The 20,434-nt window shown below is 36.1% G+C and overlaps 1 protein-coding gene across 1 annotated transcript in view; it reads right to left on the bottom strand.

Moving 5' to 3' along the window:
- Tmc1 (transmembrane channel like 1) overlaps positions 1-20,434 on the bottom strand; it is a 152,464-nt gene that overhangs the window by 18,263 nt on the left and 113,767 nt on the right. The window contains exon 15 of the mRNA XM_090329065.1: positions 3,453-3,520. Within this exon, the coding sequence (XP_090185191.1) occupies positions 3,453-3,520 (68 nt within the window). The remainder of the gene's footprint in view (positions 1-3,452; positions 3,521-20,434) is intronic.

A 20,434-nucleotide genomic window follows, 5' to 3' on the forward strand; every position in this document is an offset into this window, starting at 1 on the left:
TGTAGGGCACGGGGCTTGAACTCTTGGCCTGGGCACTGTCCCTGAGCTCTTCAGCTCTTGAGCCACAGCAACACTTTCATTTATCTAGTGGTTAATTGGAGTTAAGAGTCTCATGGATTTTACTGCCCAGGCTGGCTGTGAACCTTGATTCTCAGAGCTCAACCTCCTGAGTAGCTAGGGTTACAGGCGTGAGATACTAAGCCCGGCTGTGCATTAAAGGTTTTTTTTTTTTTTTTTTAAGTGTTTTTGTCAGTTCCTGGACTTGAAATCACATCTTTGAGCTCTCACTGGGTTTGTTTGCCTATTGCTGGTGCTTGACTAGTAACACTTCACATGCATACTAATTGCTTTAAGGTAGATACGTCTGGTGAGGTCTTTATTGTGTTCATTTTTTGTTATTTTCATTTAGCAGTTGTGCAATTTAATGTATGAGTTTATGAGCACAATTTACTAGTTAATTTGAAGCAGAATCTTGAAGATTTATTTGTCTATTCTAGCTTCAAACACCAGCCCTCCAAATCTCAGCCCTCTGAGTCGGTAGGACCATAAGTTTGAGCACCAGTGCACTGATTGCAAGTCTGCTTTTCAAAATTGTTATTAAATGTCATTTTTAAACAGAAATATGTTTAAAGAGGTTACTTTTACTTGATCTAGTTGACTATACAAATAAAAGAAATTTCCATTTTCTTAGATTAGAAAACCTATTAGTTCTATATTATGCATTATGAATTGCAATTGATTAGTCCAAAACCAAAAAGAAAATATATGGGTACTTATTCTGAATGTAGGGTGAGCATTCACTTTTGAACTGCCCCAACTATAAAAAGGCCTTTAACATTTTTGGCCAGGTTTAACATTTTATACATACTGAACAAGTCAGTATTCTATTTATTTTGGTATATTACAGAAATATTTTTTTAAAATTTTGATCTGGAATCTAGGTCTCTCCTAGCAGAGAATTACAATAGCTCAAAACCTAGGTAATCTTAACAAAAACTGATGTGGAAGTTAGCTCATACTGTAAATGAATTATGCCAAACAAAAGTTAACCTATTTCTTCAAAAAAAAATAGAGAAAAGGATGGAAGAGGTGATACTGATCCTGATTCATTATGCTCATCAATCATTACATTGAATCGAAACCACTTTGTACAACTAAAGATAATTTCTCTTTGTGTGTGTGCGCGCGCGAGTGCGCGCGCGCACACACACACACATGCATGTTCATGCATGTGGCTGTGCTGAGGCTTGAACTCAGGGAATTATGCTTTTTTATTCTTTTATTTTTATTCCTTAAAGCTAGTCCTCTGACATTTGAGCCATAGCCTCACTTCTGGGTTTTGGTGGTAAATTGGAGATAAGAGCCTCAAGTACATTCCTGCCTGGACTGGATTCAAACCATAATCCTCAGATCTCAGACTCCTGAGTAGCAAGAATTATAGGAATGAGCCACCAATGACCAATGATTTAAAAAATTAATGAAATATTGCCATAATTTGGATTGTCTTGTCAGTAAGAATCTAGGGAACAGTTCTTTAATGATGTTTAGCATACTAAATTGATTAATAATGGTATCAGCATCTGTAGAGACCTAGTTGCAGAATGAAACTACTAATTTTATCTTATACCCCCCTCATACAAATCTTCCTTCTGCATCACATCCGCTCTCTCACCAACCTCTTGGTGGTTCGAAGAGTATTTACAAAAAGCACTGACCTACTCTGAAAAGCATGTAAGTATCTTGGTATATTCATGTGACTTCCTAAAGCCTCAATCAAATTAATCAGAAACAAGCTTGGCCAAAATACAGAAAGCAATAAAAGAAGTAGACTGCAGACATATAGTGGTGGATCTGGGATAGATTTTTAGATGTTTCATAATTTCAGTGTGTAGAATGACAAGCGGCACCAATCAAGACAGCAGTTACAACATCTGTTTTAGACAACAGCAGATGATAACTAAGATAATCTGTTGTCTTAATTCTGAAAGAACACAATAGACAAACAGCATAGGTCTGAGAACCTAATGACATTTGCGTAAAAGCCATAGATATAAGGCAGGGCCTCTCATTACTCCAGTAGTTATGTGAGCCATTTTCTGCCATGACACCAGATTTCCCTCTGAAAAATCAGAATCCATAGAATCAGTCATCTCTCCTTGAGCCATCTTGACTTTCCTCTCTTCTTGGAGAATAATGCATATAATCCAGCCCTTCATGGCTCTTTAGATATTTGGGACATATTTGCAAAACTTAGAGAGTATGGGTGCAGAAATTGCATTTTAAAACACATCTGACAACAGAAAAATGGCCTTTTTATAATGTTTTCTCCATTTTAATTCATTTATTCAGACACAGGAATGTGAGAAATCCCACTAGCATGATGCTGCATTCATGAGGGTGGTCTCGATGTTAGTGAAATAAGATGGTTAGTGAAATAAGAAGGGCTCAATGTGTGTCAGAATACTAAGGTTCAAAAATTTACAGTCCGATTATAGCTAAGGGATTTGAGGGAGATATGAAGCTTGTTTTAAACCTGAAGCCAACCTAGAATTTGTGGTAGGATAATGGTGTGATCGGTAGCACAATACTCTATTGGACACACATCTCAATGTGTGTGACTGCTTGTGGGTTAGGATGCTTTCAGTTAAGAGTGACAGATTTCAAGGACACATTGTCCCCAGATGAGTTACATGCTGTGACCATGTTAACTTGTCATAACCTGTCAGGGTTTGGGGTAGGAATGCTTCCATTTCCTAAAGATTAAATTCTTCACATCAAAATAAACAATTCCAATATAAAAAAACCCTGTAAAACAAGTTACAAACTTCAGATTCTATCTTAAACTTGAACACCTAAAAATATGCATTTTATCTTATAGACTATTGAGATCATTTTTTTAAATAGCTATAAAACATTTTAAATATGGTAATGATAAGAAAATAAACTCTGTGTCTCAAAAAGGTTTTATGTTAATTTATTTTTTATTTAACATTTGATCATTGTTTACATATTAGATCTTGGTGTTCTATAATATAAAAAGAATGTTTATAAAAATAAATCCAGGCGGAGGGAAAGTAAGAGAAAAACATGAGAAATATCAATGTTTAAGAAGTAATGTACCTACTACCTGATGACTCTAACTGTAACTCCTCTATCTGCTATCCCAATAATAAAATACAATAATAATAAAAAATGAAATACAAGTAAGTCTACCAAGCAATGTACATATTCCCATGATTTATTGAGAAAAACAGGGAGATGAATTTGAAGACAATCACATAGAATATGCTTAATTAATTAAGTAAATAAACCATCTTCTTTGCAAAAAAAAAAAAAAACAACAAAAGTTAGAATCCACACACTGATCTCCTGTGACCTCAGGCTATAGGACTTTCTGCAATAAAGACCTTGAAGACTCATTTAAGGAAAAATCTGCTCAACAATGGGCCTACCAGATCATGCCTTGATTGAAGATTAAAGCGAGGACATTGCCACTGATATCAAATTCTGTGTATGAAGGCTAGAGAGAACACAGGTATTCATGAATGAACATCTCAAATGTAAAGTCAGGAGTGCTTCTGCACTGGTATGTCTTTCATTAACAGCAGAATAAGCAGCTGTATATACAACAAATAAGAAAGTCAAGTTAGCATATGAACACTCACTTAAAAATGCTGTCATTCAAGTCTGTATAAGTATGGCTAGTCACTCTCTTAACTGCTGATGGCAAAAACAAAAACTGTAGCCAAATTTGGGGGAATAGGCTTTTTGCCTATTTACATGCATAATTAATTCAGGCTATATTTTTGATTGCTTAAGTTTTTTGATTTCTCTATCAATCTTAATATTTTAATGTTAGCATTACTCTTATATATACATATTTTTTCTTTTTTCTTTTCTGATATTTTTATTTATTTATTTTCTCTTTTCCTCTGAATTTAGATCTTAGTTCCTTTCCTTCTGTTTTTTTCTTCTATATATTCCTCTACTCTTATCTGTGCCTCCCTCTATTTTCATTATATCCTTTAATTTTTCTTTTAATTTCACTTTAACCTGTTTCCCTTCATTTCTGGCCCTTCTCTCCTTCATTTTCTTTAGGCTGTTGATCCTTAATTATTTGTATTAGAGTTCTAGTGTATTTGTGTCATTTATTTGGGGGAATACCTATCTATGAGTTTGAATCTCTAACTTGCTAGGTTGGTTCTTGTCTTAAAATGGTATTCTCTTGTCATGCTGGATTGACCTTTGTTTCCAACTCGGAAGAATAAACCATAGAAATACAAGAAACACATCAAGTCAATGAACTTTAACTCCAACTCAAAACAAACAGGCCATAGAGTAATCACTGAAAGACCTAGAGGATAATTTTCAAAGTGCTTTAAAAAATTCTGCTAGCCGCCAGGCGCAGTGGCTCACACCTGCCATCCTAGCTACTCAGGATCCTGACATCTGAGGATTAAGGTTCAAAGCCAGCCCAGGCAAAAAGGACCAGAGACTCTTATCTCCAATTAATCTTTAAAAAATGGGAAGTGAGGCTTGTCTGAAGGGTAGGGCAGTAGCCTTGAGCTGAAGAGCTCAGGGACAATGCCCAGCCCAGGATAGGGTGGTAGCCTTGAGCTGAAGAGCTCAGGAACAGTGCCCAGGCTGAGTTTAAGGCCCAGGACTGACAAAAAAAAGTATGTTAGCAAATATGCTGAATGAAAAGACTGAGAAGTGATAAAGAAGATCAATGCATACTAATAAAGGGATCTCTCTGACAGGAGTATACAACAATCAAAATATTTATAGAACAAATACTGGAGTACCCAACTTCATCAAACAAACACTACTTTCCCTCAAAACACACATGGATCCAAACACATTGATCACTGGTGACTTTAACACACGGCTGTCACCTCTGGATGGATCAACATGGCAAAAACTGAAGAGAAACTTCAAAATTAAATAATTGCTTAGACCAATTAGACTTAACAAATATCTACAGAATATTTCACCAAGAAACATCAGAATGCATGTTCTTCTCAGAAATACATGGTTTAGTCTCCAAAATAGATCACATTTTAGGGGACAAAGCAAATCTGTGCAAATTCAGAAATATTGAAATTATTCCCTGCATTTTCTCAGACTACAATGAAATAAAATTACAGCTGAAAACCAAATGGAGACCGAACAATACAATATAGAATCACCAGTAGGTCACTGAAGAGATCACAATGGAAGTTCAAATGTTTATATTATATAACAAAAATGAGTACACAAAATACCAGCTCCTATGGGACACAGAAAATGCAGTACACAGAGGAAATTTTATACCTTTGAATGCCTAGATCAACCTCAAACCAACAATTAATTGATGCACTTTAAGCTCCTTGTAAAAAGACCAACAAATGGGACTAAATGAAAGGCTCTTTATGATATAGAAACAAGAGTTTTATCTTGTGTGATTGTTGTTCTTCATGTACTATGCTATTTCTCTTCTCTTCTTTTGCTGTTTGGTTAATTTCATATTGTTAATTATCTGACCTGGTATATTATATATATATATATATATATATATATATATGTAATTATTTGTTTATTTAGAATAGGAAAGGGAAGGGGAGAACAAGGTGATTGGGAGGGGGTGGGGGGAGAGAAATAGAGACAAAATATGAGAGGTAGTGTCAATGTATGAGATATGATGTATCCTCTGGTGAATGTAACTGTGACCCCTCTATACATTACAATAAAATAATGTATAACCATCCTAAATGTCTACACACCTAATCCCGGAGCTCCAAACTTAATCAAGCAAACTTTACTTTCACTGAAACCATACACAGATTGAAACACACTGCTTGTTGGTGACTTTAACACACCACCCTCACCTATGGACAGATCAACAAGGCAAAAATTCAAAAGAGAAACCTTAGAATTGAACACCTATATAGACCAACTAAATCTAACAGACATCTGCAGATTATTCTACCCAGCAACAACACAATATACGTTTTTCTCAGCAGCACATGGAACATTTTCCAATACAGACCACATTTTAGGTCATAAAACAAACCTGGGCTGATTCAGAAACACTGAAATTATTCCCTGCACTCTCTCAGACCACAAGGGCATCAAATTGGAAGCGAACACCAGTCTCCACCAACGAAAACCCTGTAACTCATGGAGATTGAACAAAACATTGTTGAATCACCAATGGGTTATCAAAGAGATCAGAACAGAAATCCAACAGCTTATGAAATTTAACAAAAAGGAGCACACAAAATACCAGCTCCTTTGGGACACAGCAAAGTATGACTCAGAGGAAAATTTATAGCTCTGAGTGCCTACAATAACAAATTGGAAAAATCACAAACCAACAATTTAATGTGTCACCTTAAGCGCCTGGAAGAAGAGCAACAAACCAAACCTAATCCCAGTAGAAGGAAGCAAATTATTGAAATCAAAGCAGAATAAATGAATTGGAGTCCAAAAAACTATAGAAAGCATCAACAAAACAAGGAGTTGGTTCTTTGAAAGAATTAACAAAATTGACAAACTCTTCGCAAATCTTACCAAAAAAAGAAGGGAGCATACTGAAATAAACAAAATCACATACAAGAATGGTAATATCATGACAGAAATTACCAAGATCCAGAGAATACTTTTCAAACCTTTATGCCAACAAATTTGAGAATCTAGAAGAAATGGATGAATTTTTAGCCAATATTAACATACCCACACTGAACCAAGAAGACCTAATCCAACTAAACAGGCCTGTTTCGAGCACTGAAATAGAAAGGGCAATAAGAGATCCTCCACCTAAGAAAAGCCCAGGGCCAGATGGATTCACAGCTGAATTCTATAAGGTCTTCAAAGCAGAGCTCACACCAATACTCTTCAAGCTCTTCAATGAAATTGAAAATGAAGGTTCTTTACCAAACTCATTCTATGAAGCCAGTATAACCCACATCCCCAAACCAGACAGAGATTCATCAAAGAAAGAGAAATATAGACCTATTTCTTTGATGAACATCGATGCAAAACTTCTCAACAAAATACTGGCCAACCGTCTACAACAACTCATCAAAAAAGTTATACACTATGATCAAACTGGATTCATCACAGGGAGGCAAAGCTGGTTCAACATATGCAAATCAATTAATATAATTCAACATATCAACAGGAGCAGGGACAAAAATCACATGATTGTCTCAGTAGATGCAGAAAAGGAGTTTGACAAGATCCAACACCCCTTTATGTTAAAAGCTCTGGAGAAACTAGGAATCCATGGAACATTCCTCAATATAATAAAGGCTGTGTATGACAAACCCACAGCTAGTATTATACTTAATGGTGAAAAGCTAAAGCCATTCCCTCTAAAATCAGGAACGAGACAAGGATGCCCACTCTCTCCACACTTCTTTAACATAGTATTAGAATTCCTAGTCAGTGCAATAAGGCAAGAAGCAAGCATAAAGGGGACCCAAATAGGGAAAGAGGAAGTAAAACTTTCCCTCTTTGCAGATGACATGATCCTGTATTTAAAGAATCCTATAGACAATACTCACAATCTCCTTGAGCTGATTCAAAACTTTGGAAGGGTACCAGGGTATAAAATTAACCCTCAAAAATCAACTGCCTTCTTCTATGACAACAGTGAGAGGAATGAGGCAACAATCAGGAAAGCAACTCCTATCGCAATAGCCTCAAAGAAAATAAAGTACCTAGGAATTATCTTAACTAAGAATGTAAAGGACCTTTTTGATGAAAACTTTAAAATCCTGAAAAAGGAAATTAAAGCAGAACTGAGGAAATGGAAAAACTTCCCATGCTCCTGGATTGTAAGAATTAACATCATGAAAATGAAAATCTTGCCAAGGGCTATCTACAAATTCGACGCAATACCCATCAATATCCCAATGTCATTCTTAAAGAAATAGAAGAGGCAATGCAAAATTTCATATGGAATAATAAAAAAAACCCGTATAGCAAAAACACTTCTTAGAAGAAAGAACAACACAGGAGGAATTTCAATACCAAACTTTAGACTCTATTACACAGCTATAATTATCAAAACAGCTTGGTATTGGCAAAAGAACAGGCCTGAAGACCAATGGAATAGAACTGAAGATATTAAACCACAGACCTGTGGCCACCTAATCTTTGACAAGGGAGCCCAAAAAATAGAATGGAAGAAAGATTGCCTCTTCAACAAGTTGTGCTGGCAGAACTGGTTAAGCACCTGCAGAAAACTAAATTTGGATCCTTCTTTGTCACCTGCACTAGAATTAACTCCAAATGGATCAAAGACCTGGAGGTAAAAGCTGACACACTGAAAACTTTTCAAGAAGGAATAGGAGATACACTAGGCCTCCTTGGCACAGGTCGAAACTTTCTTAATAAGGACCAAGAATCACAACAAATCAGAGAAAGCCTGGATAAGTGGGACTGCATTAAACTGCAGAGCTTTTGTATGGCAAAGGACATAGCTAGTAAATTAATTAGGAAGCCTACAGAGTGGGAGAAGATCTTCACCAACCATACAACGGACAAAGGCCTCATATCTAAAATATATCAACAGCTCAAAAAATTGAATCAATCCAAAAACAATCTCCAAAGTAACAACCATCCCATTAAAAGATGGGCCAAAGTCTTAAAGAGAGTCTTGTCTGAAGAAGAAACAAAAATGGCCTATAGACACATGAAGAAATGCTCAACATCTCTGGTCATAAAAGAAATGCAAATCAAGGGGCCGGGAGTTTGGCCTAGTGGTAGAGTGCTTGCCTAGCATGCATGAAGATCCGGGTTCGATTCCTCAGTACCACATACATAGAAAAATAAAAGCCAGAAATGGTGCTGAGGCTCAAGTGGTAGAGCTCTAGCCTTGAAAAAGTCCAAGGACAGTGCTCAGGCCCTGAGCTCAAGCCCAGGACTGGCAAAAAAAAAAAAAAGAAATGCAAATCAAAACAACTCTAAGATTCCACCTCACTCCAGTTAGCATGGCCAGGATCAAGAAAACTAATAACAACTGATGCTGGAGGGGCTGTGGCCAGGAGGGATCACTACTACACTGTTGGTGGGAGTGCAAACTTGTTCAACCACTATGGAAAGCAGTATGGCAGTTCCTCAAAAGACTAAACATAGAGCTCCCCTATGAGCCAGCAATTCCACTACTTGGCATTTACCCAATCATCCAGAAACAAGGACATACTAAATCCACCAGCACAACAATGTTCATTGCTGCACTATTTACCATAGCAAAGATAGGGAACCAACCTAGATGTCCCTCAGTTGATGAGTGGATCAACAAGATGTGGTATTTGTACACAATGGAATTCTATGCTGCTGTCAGAAAGAATGACATTGCCCCATTTGTTAGGAAATGGAAAGACTTAGAAAAAATCATATTAAGTGAAGTAAGCCAGACTCAAAGGAACTTAGGCTCAATAGTTTCCCTCATTTGTCATAATCAGTAGAAACCTTTGGCTCTCCTAGCAGTGATTTGCAATAGAGCAAAACCTTGATACAAAAGGCCATATAGTATGATGCTAAATCAAAGGACCTCTAGGGTATAGAAACATAAGCCATATAATGAATGAATGTTGTTCTTAAGGTACTATGTTATCTCTCATCTCTTTTGCTGTCCCTTGGTTATCTCATATTGCTACAGTATCTCACTTTGTTATCTGATATATCGGATATATTTGTATTTGGTTATTTTAAATTGATAGGAAAGGGGGGAAAACAAGATGAGGGGTGGGGGTGGGGGGAGGGAAATGGGTACCAAGACATGTGAAAGGGTATCAATGTATGTGAATTAATGCACCTTCTATCAGGCAAATACATGTAACCCTTCCATTAATTATAATAAAAATATATGAAAAAAATAAAATAAGAATTAATAAAAAAGAAAGTAAAAAAAAAAAAGAACAAGACAAGGATGTCCACTCTCTCCATTCCTCTTCAATATAGTATCGGAATTCCTAACCAGAAGAATAAGGCAAGAAACAAACATAAAGTGAATCCAAATAGTGAAACAAGTAAAACTCTCTCTCTCTGTCTCTCTCTGTCTCTGTCTCTGTCTCTCTCTATCCCCCTCCCTCCCTCCCTCTCTCTCCCCTCTCTCTCTCCTCTCTTTCTCTCTGTCTCTCTTTATATCTCTCTTTGTCTCTCTCTCTCTGTCTCTCTCCCACTCCTCTCTCTCTCTCTCTTCTCTTTCTCTCTGTCTCTCTCTGTCTCTTTCTCTGTCTCTCTCCCTCTCTCTCCCTCTCCTTCTCCCTCTCTCTCCCTCTCCCTCTCTCTCCCTCTCCCTCTCTCGCTCCCCCCCTCTCTCTTTCTCTCTCTCCCCCACCATTCCATAATTTCCACTCCCAAGTTCTTTAGACTTATCTGGAACTTTGGCAAAGTAAAAGGATATAAAATCAATCTACAAAAAAAATGACAGTTGCTGGCAGGGTTGTGGAGAAAAAGGAACCCTACTACTGTTGGTGCTATTGTAATCTAGTTCAGCCACTCTGGAAAGCAGTGTGGAGGTTTCTCAAAGAACTGAAAATTGACCTTCCCTACCATCCCACCATACCATTTCTGGGCATCTACCCTGAACATCATAACCCAAGATATGATAAGGACATCTGCTCAGCTATGTTTATCTCTGCACTATTCACAATAACCAGGCAATGGAAACAATCCAGATGCCCTACTGCAGATGAATGGATACAGAAAATGCGGTATATATATATGCAATGGAATTCTACATATCCAATAGACAAGATAAAATAATGGCATTCGCAGGGAAGTGTATGAATCTAGAGCGAATCATGTTGAGTGAGACAAGTCAAGACCTAAGGAAGAAAAGGCTCATGGTATCGTTAATATGTGGCTATTAGCTCCAAACAGTACAAGAGCAAGGACTCAATATTTGCATACCCAATGCTATGGACATGGTATTGGAAATATAAACACAACTACATAGACATAAAAACCTATGAATATAGACATAATATTTTATTTCATAAACTAACATATATCTATGATATACAAACCCCTAGCCTAATTTTGATTAAATTCTAAAAACTAAGTGCCAGTAATTGTACATAGAGATTCCCTTCTTGAACACTTGTTTGTTAAACTTGTCATTTGAAATACGATGTAAAAATCAATGTTAATAAAGTCTTTAATAAAAAATAATAGATTTTCTGTATGCCAACAATGAGGAGAATGAGGCTGAAATCAGAAAAACTCCTTTTGTAATAGCCTCCAAAAAGAAAGCTTACGAGTTAAACAAAGAAATGAAGGACCTCTATAATGAAAACTTCAAAAACCTGAAAAATAATATTAAAGCTGACTTAAGGATGTGGAAAAATCTACCATGCTCCTGGATTGGGTAGATTAACATCGTGAGAATGGCAATACTGCTTAAATCTATCTACAAATTCAATTCAGTCTATCAATATTCCAACATCATTCTAATGAACTAGAAGATGCAATACAAAAATGCATATAGAATAATAGAAGGCCACAAATGAAGAGCAATTTCTCTGAAGAGTATTAAATAAAAATGACCAATAGACACCTGAGGAAATGTTAAACATATCTGGCTAAAAAGAGTAAAAACAGAGCTCTTGTAGAGCCATTCCACTTCTGGGCATTTACCCAAATAACCATAAGCAAGGCAATACTAAACCTACCAACACAACTATGTTCATTGCAGTATGATTTGCCATAGTTAAGATATGGAACCAACCCAGATGCCCCCTTAGTACACAAATGGATCAAGAAAATGTGATGTATATGTGTATAATGGAGTTCTGTGCTTCCATTAGAAAGAATATCATTGTCCCATTTGTGCAGAAATAGAAAGATTTGGAAAAATAGTATTAAGTGAAGCCAACAAGGCCCAAAGAAATGTCAGTTGTATGGTTTCCCTCATTTGTAATAATTAGAATATGTCTATGATATGCTTAGCAGGGGATCACAGTAGCCTAATCACTATGTGCATAATGAAGTATAGCAAAATGAACTCCAAGGATTGGAAAAATGGTTTTTATTGTGCTCTGTTTGCAGTTATTTCTAATTTTGTTTTGTTTTAGTTTTCTGTATGTCTTGTATATAAGTCCATCTGATCCATGAAAGGAAAAAGGAAGCACAGAAACAGCAGGCCAAAGATGAACTCATGCAACAATGACATTCACTAGATACTACGTTGGAAATGAACTTTACAACTTGGGAGGAGAGTGGGGAAGGGAAAGCCAGAGAAATTGAGAGAGGGAGGAACAATGTTCAAAATCAATGTGCTCATTACCTTACTTATGGAACTGTAACGCTCCATTTATCACCTTCACAATAAGTATTTTTTAATGTAAAGGAATTTTACTACAAAATAAATACAGGAAAAAGAAATATAACAAAATTTAACAAGACATTGAACTTAAAGTCCATTCTTCATATCCTAGCTCACATGATCATGCTCAAGACATTAGCAAAAAGTGATTCTTCATGTAGATGGCTACTAATAGGACAATGTGGGAACCCTTGTAAGGGTAACCAGACAAACTCATCTGGGTGGTACAGAAGACATCATGACAGGAGAACTACTTCCAACTGAAGTTAGTTTCAAATAGTAAGAGTAATATAACTCTCTTCTACTTTGTTTGTGATGGAGAGTTCAGAATAGATGGACGGATTCATAATCAGAATGTCAGAAGATGGCCAATATGAAGTGAAACTATGAGAAATGCCTATAAAGCACAGATCCTCTGCAAAACCTCAGATCGTAATATTTATAGGTTTAGTTCAGTGCTTACATATCCCTAATACAATTCTCAATCCCAACACTCTCTCTCTCTCTCTCTCTCTCTCTCTCCTCTCTCTCTCTCTCTCTCTCTCTCTCTCTCTCTCTCTCTCTCTCTCTCTCTCTCTCTCTCTCTCTCTCTCTCTCTCTCTCTCTCTCTCTCTCTCATAATAACACAAATGCATAAGATAACCCCAAAGAATCTCTGCTTTTTCTAAACCCTGAAACTTGAGAATAGCTACGTAATAACACACAACAGTTCTCTGATTTATAACTCTAACAGAACTATTTCCAACATTCAAATACTTTTGTCTCTTATGTCTCATGAATACAGCTCCAATTTCATCACTTTCTCCAAAGGCAACGCTGCTTTTCCTTGACAACTGAAACGTGGGAAATCAGGAAATATCAGGGATTAAAAGCAAATAGAGTATAGCAAGAATGATCAATAAGATAAAACAATAAGATGACATGTAATAAAATAATAAACACTCCTGTCTATAGGCACAATAACCATGACCTGGAGAATCGCGACATAAATTAATTGAATCACTGTTAGAAGATATATAAAATGTAAAATCTATTTAATACATTTTCTAGAAGGATAATGCTCATAAAAGGCAAAGAGGTTTTGTTGGCAGGTTTTATTCTAAAACTAACAATGATAAAAATGTGTCCTTCACAGAAGAAAATATTTCTTCTAAATGAGAGAATCTGAACTCCAATTCTCTCTCCTTTTATAGGAATATTTTGCCCTGGATCATCTACATTTTTCCTACAATCCAGTATGATCAAAGAACACAGAAAAAATGCTCAGTCATGTGGCTTATACTGTCTGTGAACTTAGAGTAGTTTTTTTTCTGTGTCAGTTCAACAATCAAATCTTCAATTTCCTTAGAATGACATCACATTTAATCCACCAAACTATGGAAGAAAAGAAAACTCAACTTTTTAGTTGCTTATTTTCTTTGATCTCTTATGAGTGCATAAATCTCTTCAAAGGCATTTGAAATAGTTCATAACTGCTTGATAGAAAAACACAAAAGACACCCTGGGGAATGAATCCTTGATCGCGCATCATGAAGCAGGAGCAGCTGTAAGAATAAAATCTTTGATTTCTAAATATTTCTGATGTAGGCAAGATAAGAGGGAATTCTAACTACCAACGGTTCTTGTGGGATAGACAATTAACCTGGATCTAAATCTATTAGACTTTGCCCCACCATTTTGTACTTAGGTGAGCAGGGTCATTTACCTTTCTGTGGGCCTCAGTTTCTTCACAGACAAGCTAATAAGCCAACCTGTAAAGCAAATCTGGACTGTCTTTACAAAAAAAAATTTTAAGACAGTCTAGGGGCTTGAATTTAGGGCTTGGGGACTGCCCTGAGCTTCTTTTACTCAACACTAACTCTCTACCATTCGAACCGCAACCTCACTTCCAGCTTTTTCTGTGTATGTGGAACTGAGGAATCGAACCCCGGTTTTCATGCATGCTAAGCAAGCACTCTATCAGTAAAACACCTTTTCAGCCCATTTCTTTTGTTTTTGCAAATAAAATTTTGTTATAATAACTACTTCTTTTACAAAAATCAGAGTTCACTGGCTATAACAGAGGTCATATGACTTGCAAAATGTTAATTTTTTATGAACCTTTCAAGGAAAAGCCTACTAACCCTTTTTCTGGGTTATTTCTACAATCCTTTTTTAATCTAAAATTCTAATACCCATTGAAAATTAGACCCAGATATAAAAGAATTTGAATTCAATAGTTCATATATAAAATACAGAACATCCCATTCTAAAAATGAATCACATGCAAGACTCATAAAAAACAACAAAAAGTGATATATGTATGAAATTAAATGCTCATTCAGAGGTTGTCTGGAAAAACTACAAGATTCTAAATATATTTCAAAATATTAAAGGAATACTTCATTAAAAATAATTTGTAACATATTGTATTGACTTGCCTCTGAAATAGTACAAAAAGAAAGATAAATGATGCAGGGTAGGGGAAATTTTGTTAAAATTCAAGACAATGATGTAATTCAAATAAGAGAAGTATGAATATTATGTTCACTAATGGCAATTTATCCCTACCAACACTGTAAGAGGCTTGCAACAAGGGAATCTACCTGGATTTGGGCAGAGAAATATAGACAAAATTTGATGATATTTTGCTAATTTTGGACCTTTGTCATCTACCCAGAGGAAAGACATACCATGCCCACAGAATTAAAAAGTCTGGGGAGATCCATTGTCTCTCTAAATATACTTATTTGGAGCAGATTGCCAGCCTATGGATATTGTGACATGCAATTTGGAACCACAGAAAGAATTAATTCTATATTTGAATGAACTTTGTCTGGCATTTTGCACACAAACTTCAGTTGTTACAGCTGAAATCATTGTACTTGGAGCTGTGCACTGACCTGGAATTAGCTTCAAACCATGCATTCTCCAATATAGTCTCCAGACCAGAGTCAGTACCACTTTTAGGGAATTTGTAAGTGAAGTTATTTTTTGGTTTTGTCCTAGAGTTGCCAAATAGAAATGCTATATTTTTCCCAGGTCCTTGGGGACTGTAATATATGCTCAGCTTGAAAACCACTGATGGAAGACAAACCTTAGCTTCATCTACTAAAACAATTCAGCTCTTGGGATTCTACTTCAAATCTGAGAGTAGGACCCTGTTGGCTTCAGATGGGATCTGTGCACATGTTTGAGTAAACTTCCAATAGAAACTATCCTGTCCCCATGTCTATGTCTCACACCTTCTAAGAAACATCAATGTCTTCTATTGATGCTGTATTATGTTGTCTTCTTCATTGTTACCTAACATCTCCATATTCCAAGCAGAGAGTATGAGTTTATCTTCTAGTTCTATATTACAACTCATCATCCTAAGGCTGTTCTACTGCAAATAAGCTTGAGTGAAAATGTGACACAAGCCAGGCTTTAGTGGCCCATGCCTATAATCCTAGCAACTTAGAAGGCTAGGATCTGAGAATGTCAGTTCAAAGCCAACCAAGGCAAGACAAGAAAGTCCACGAGATTCTCATCTTCAATTAACCACCAAAAAGCTGAAAGTGGAGCTCAAATGGTAGAGCATTAGCCTGGAGTGAAATAGTTCAGTGATAGCACTCAGGCCCTGAGTTTAAGCCCCAGGACACACACACACACACACACACACACACACACACACACACACACATACACACACAAATTCAACAAAGTAGAAACCTAGTTGATGGCCCTGAAGTTGGTTAAGCATGGGTTTAATGATTTAAACATCTCAGTAGTAGGATTAAAACAAAAAGAACATCTACCTCATATCATTTTTGTTATATTTATATAAAAGAATATACATAATCTCTTGTGGCATTTCTGAACATAATAATTAAGACAATATAAAATATAATGTAGCAATTTAATATATTAGCATAGGAATATAATACAGTGTGATTCTGATCCACCCAGTCTGTGAATCATATGATATTCATTCATGGATAGTCTTCAGCCTCTTTCTTGAAGTCTGAGGAAATTTCCCATACTCTCTATTTATAAAATTCAAGCTAGGATACCATTTCAAAATACAACTCTAGGGGGAAAACAAGAAGAGAGGAGGTGGGGGAGGGAAATGGGGACAAAAACATGAGAAGGGATAGCAATGATTATTAAGTAATGCACCTTCTTATCTGGTGTATATAATTACAATAAACTTATTTGTTTCAAAAAATACAACTGTAAAACCATTCACTGAATAGGCAAGGGAACTAAAGAGAGACTTATCAGAAGAAGAGATTAAAATGGCAGAAAAATGTATGAGAAAATGTTCATCATCTATGGTCATAAAGGAAATGCAAATAAAAACAACCATAAGATACCACCTTACCCCAACAAGAATAGCCAAGATTTTTAACTCAGACAATGACAGTTATTGGTGGGGTTGTGGAGAAAAAGGAACCCTACTACACTGTTGGTGCTATTGTAATCTAGTTCAGCCACTCTGGAAGGCAGTGTGGAGGTTTCTTAAAGAACTGAAAATTGACCTTCCCTACGATCCCGCCTTACCACTTCTGGCATCTATTCTGAACATTATAACTCAAGATATGATAAGGACACCTGCTCTGCTATGTTTATTTCTGCACTATTCACAATAGCCAGGTGATGGAAACAATCCAGATGCCCTACTGCAGATGAATGGATACAGAAAATGTGGTATATATATACAATGGAATTCTACATAGCCTTTTGTGTGCCTTCTAATGCTGAAATATTCAGAGTTAGTTTTCATCAGGATTGTTGTAAGAAAAAGTGAAGATGATATAAAAAGTCTCCTTCTCTGTGATTGAGCCATCCAACCCAGGATAATTTATCATATGGAAATAATTTATGCATGCTACTATGATTTCACATAAAGGTAATTATTTATATAAATGTAGTTAGATATAATCCTGACAGTTATAACAAGAAAGAATTGACATAGCTCAATTACAACAAATATAATACTGACTAAATCAATGAGAGGATATCTATCAGCCATTAATGAAAACATGCCACAGGGAATTAAGTCAGAACTCAGTGGTAAAGCACATGCTTAGCATAAGCTAGCCTCTGAATTCAAGTCTGAGCACCAAAGAAATGTAAGCAGCTGTTCATAGCATACAATTGTATCAACATGAGTTATTTTGGTTATCTATTGCTCTGTGTACACATATACATTCATATGCATATATAAACAAATACTTAGGTTTATATGTATGAATATAGATAGTATTATATAAAATGTATGTTATTTATCTACATATAAATAATATTGATATTATTTGATGCAAAGAACCCAAATAATCTTGTTTGTGGTAGAATTTCTCATACTCTCTCCTTCAATATTCTATAATGAATCAATTACTTTTTTTAATAACAGAAATGACAACATTTGCTGAGTGCTGGTAGCTCACACATATAATCCCAGCTACTCAGGAGGCTGATATCTGAAGAACATGGCTTGAAGCCAGCCTAAGCAGGGAAATCTGTGGGATTTTGATCTCGAATTAAAATCTGGAAGTGGAGCTGTTATTCAAGTGGTAGAATGTTAAACTTGAGAAAAACAACAACAATAACAAAACCTCAGGAGCAGAACCCAGGCCCTGAATTCAAGCCCAGGCTGGGTCCAAACCACAATCCACAGATCTAAGCCACTTGGATAGCTAAGATTACAGGTGTGAGCCACCAGCACCCCAGCTTCCAATAGAATTTATTTATTTTTTTTTCCAGTAGAATTTAAAGAAGAGAAGGCATCCTGTTCCATGATCTATAACAGAGTCTAAAATTTGCCACAGAGATGTCTATCATTGTCATCTTCAGTGAAAATATACCCAAGAAGTGAATGTATTGAATTCAAGGCCTAGTACTGACAAAACAAAAACACACAAGCAAATAGAAATGGCAACATTTTTCGAGTATCTCCTTAGCTAACCATACCTTGTGTTCTTTTTCTCAGAATGACAGTTTTTTTGTGAAACTGTATTATCAACCAAGATGAACAAAACAGTAGGTGACATTTCCATCAACCCCTTTTCCTCCAAACAGTCCAAATTTCCAGTAGTGGGGCTCTGTGTGTCGCTTGTTTATCCAACCAGAAATGCTTTCCTCAATTTCTGAAAATCCTAATCATTCTTCAAGACTCAATATCGGTGTGCTTCATATTGAGTCTCTCCCAGTCTATCTCAGTCTCAGTCTGTCTCTCTGTGTATTTCTGTGTCTCTTTTTGTTTCTGTCTCTCTGTCTCTCTGTCTCTCTGTCTTTCTGTGTGTCTCTGTCTCTCTGTCTCTCTCTGTCTCTCTGTCTCTCTGTCTCTCTCTCTCTCTCTCTCTCTCTCTCTCTCTCTCTCTCTCTCTCTCACACACACACACACACACACACACATTTTTTTTATCTCTAACTTTCCTCACCAATGTCTAGAGCAATTGAACACTCCTATGGCATTTTTCTCTTACACCTTTGGTGAGGCTGCAGAATGGACATCTTAATTTGGAAAGTTAGTGGAAAGTTGGGACTAGTATTACAGAGGTGTCCAATGTATCCAAAAATAAATGTAAACAATCCATTTATTTATGTAAAATCTCCAAGCTTTTAAAGATAAGCTCATTAAAATAATAATAATAACAATAATAATAATAATAATAATAATAATAATAATAGAAATACAACACTAGTCAGTTGAGGAAAAAACCCTCTAGTTGAACTCAGCCTGCAAGTTCAATTTGGAATCTCTCTGTGTGTTATATTTTCTATATCTCTGTATTTCTTCTACATAGCACAGAAGTTTATCCATTGCACCATGAGACACACACTGGGTAAGCAATCCATTTACTGGATAAATGATGATATGATCCACAACAAAGAGATGTCATTCAACATAAATATCTAAAATCTTTCTTTGATTCTGATTTTTTCTGTCAAAGAGCCTTCCTAAGATGACATGAGAAAATTCATTCTCTATGACCTAAAACAGAACCTTGCTTCCTGTACTTTGCACTAACTGAAGAGTTCTGTCAGTACTGAATAAATAATAAATTATAGTTATTTAATTACAGCTTTCATGCATCCAGGTCATGTTATACTATCTTCATATTTGCAAATTGTCTACCACTTTAAGAAGAGAGCAGAAAGGGGATAAAAGCAAACAAAAACCAAGCAATGATCTAAGAAAGAAATAGCAATTTTTATGTCTGCCCTAGAAATGCTGAGTCAGGTAAGGAAAATAGAAATGAAATAAAGCCAGCTGAATATCTCATAGCAAGCAATGGGAAGGCATCACAAGAGTATCTGGGATGCATAGCATTACCTCGTGTCTTGTGTTGCACAGCAAAGGACGTTACCTAAATGTTCTGGGCATCTGGGAGGGAGGCACTTTCAGTGAAAGTGCTAGAGATGAACTACTAACAGGCACTGTCTCAAAGTCAGACACTCAGATGATCTAGCCCAGAATTTTGAAAACATTCTTGAATGTAAGACTTGTCTAGAAACTAGGAAACTTGAGAGCATGAGACAAAAGAGACCAGCTATAAAGTGTAGCCCTTCACTAGTGAGGCGAGAATTACTGGGTCCAGAACCCCAAACTGAAATGGCTCCATGGGCTTATCACTGCAAAGAGATAGAATCTTGTCATAGCCAGATCTTTGATGGCACCGGGAGGCGGTTTGAGCCCAACAAGGTACTCAACGCAAAACACCTGCTGTGTGACCAATGACCCTCTGGTTCAAGTAACAGAGGTCAACAATTTCTTTTCAATGCTTTTATTATAGAAGAGAGAGTTCAACACATTTTTAAAGAATCATCAAATACTTATACTAAATATATAAATATACTAAAATATATATACGATGTAGACAATATTATGTATATTATATACATTATCCCATAAATATTAATATCCACACACACATATATATGATTTATATATATCACAGGTTGGACTAGAGAATTCATTGATTACATTTGATTGAATAGTCAGAGAAGATTTCCATCAACTGAGTCTTTTTAAAGATGAAAAGGGATCTGCTATGCCAAGTTGCAAGTAGCATAAGTGTTAAAGTTGGACTCGTCCTGTTTTGAAAAAAAGGATATTGTCTTGAAAATGACAATTAACACTCTCCTTGA

This window comes from Megascapheus bottae, chromosome 3, assembly GCF_031878675.1.
Source record: "Megascapheus bottae isolate mThoBot1 chromosome 3, mThoBot2.hap1, whole genome shotgun sequence".
Classification (NCBI taxonomy): domain Eukaryota; kingdom Metazoa; phylum Chordata; class Mammalia; order Rodentia; family Geomyidae; genus Megascapheus; species Megascapheus bottae.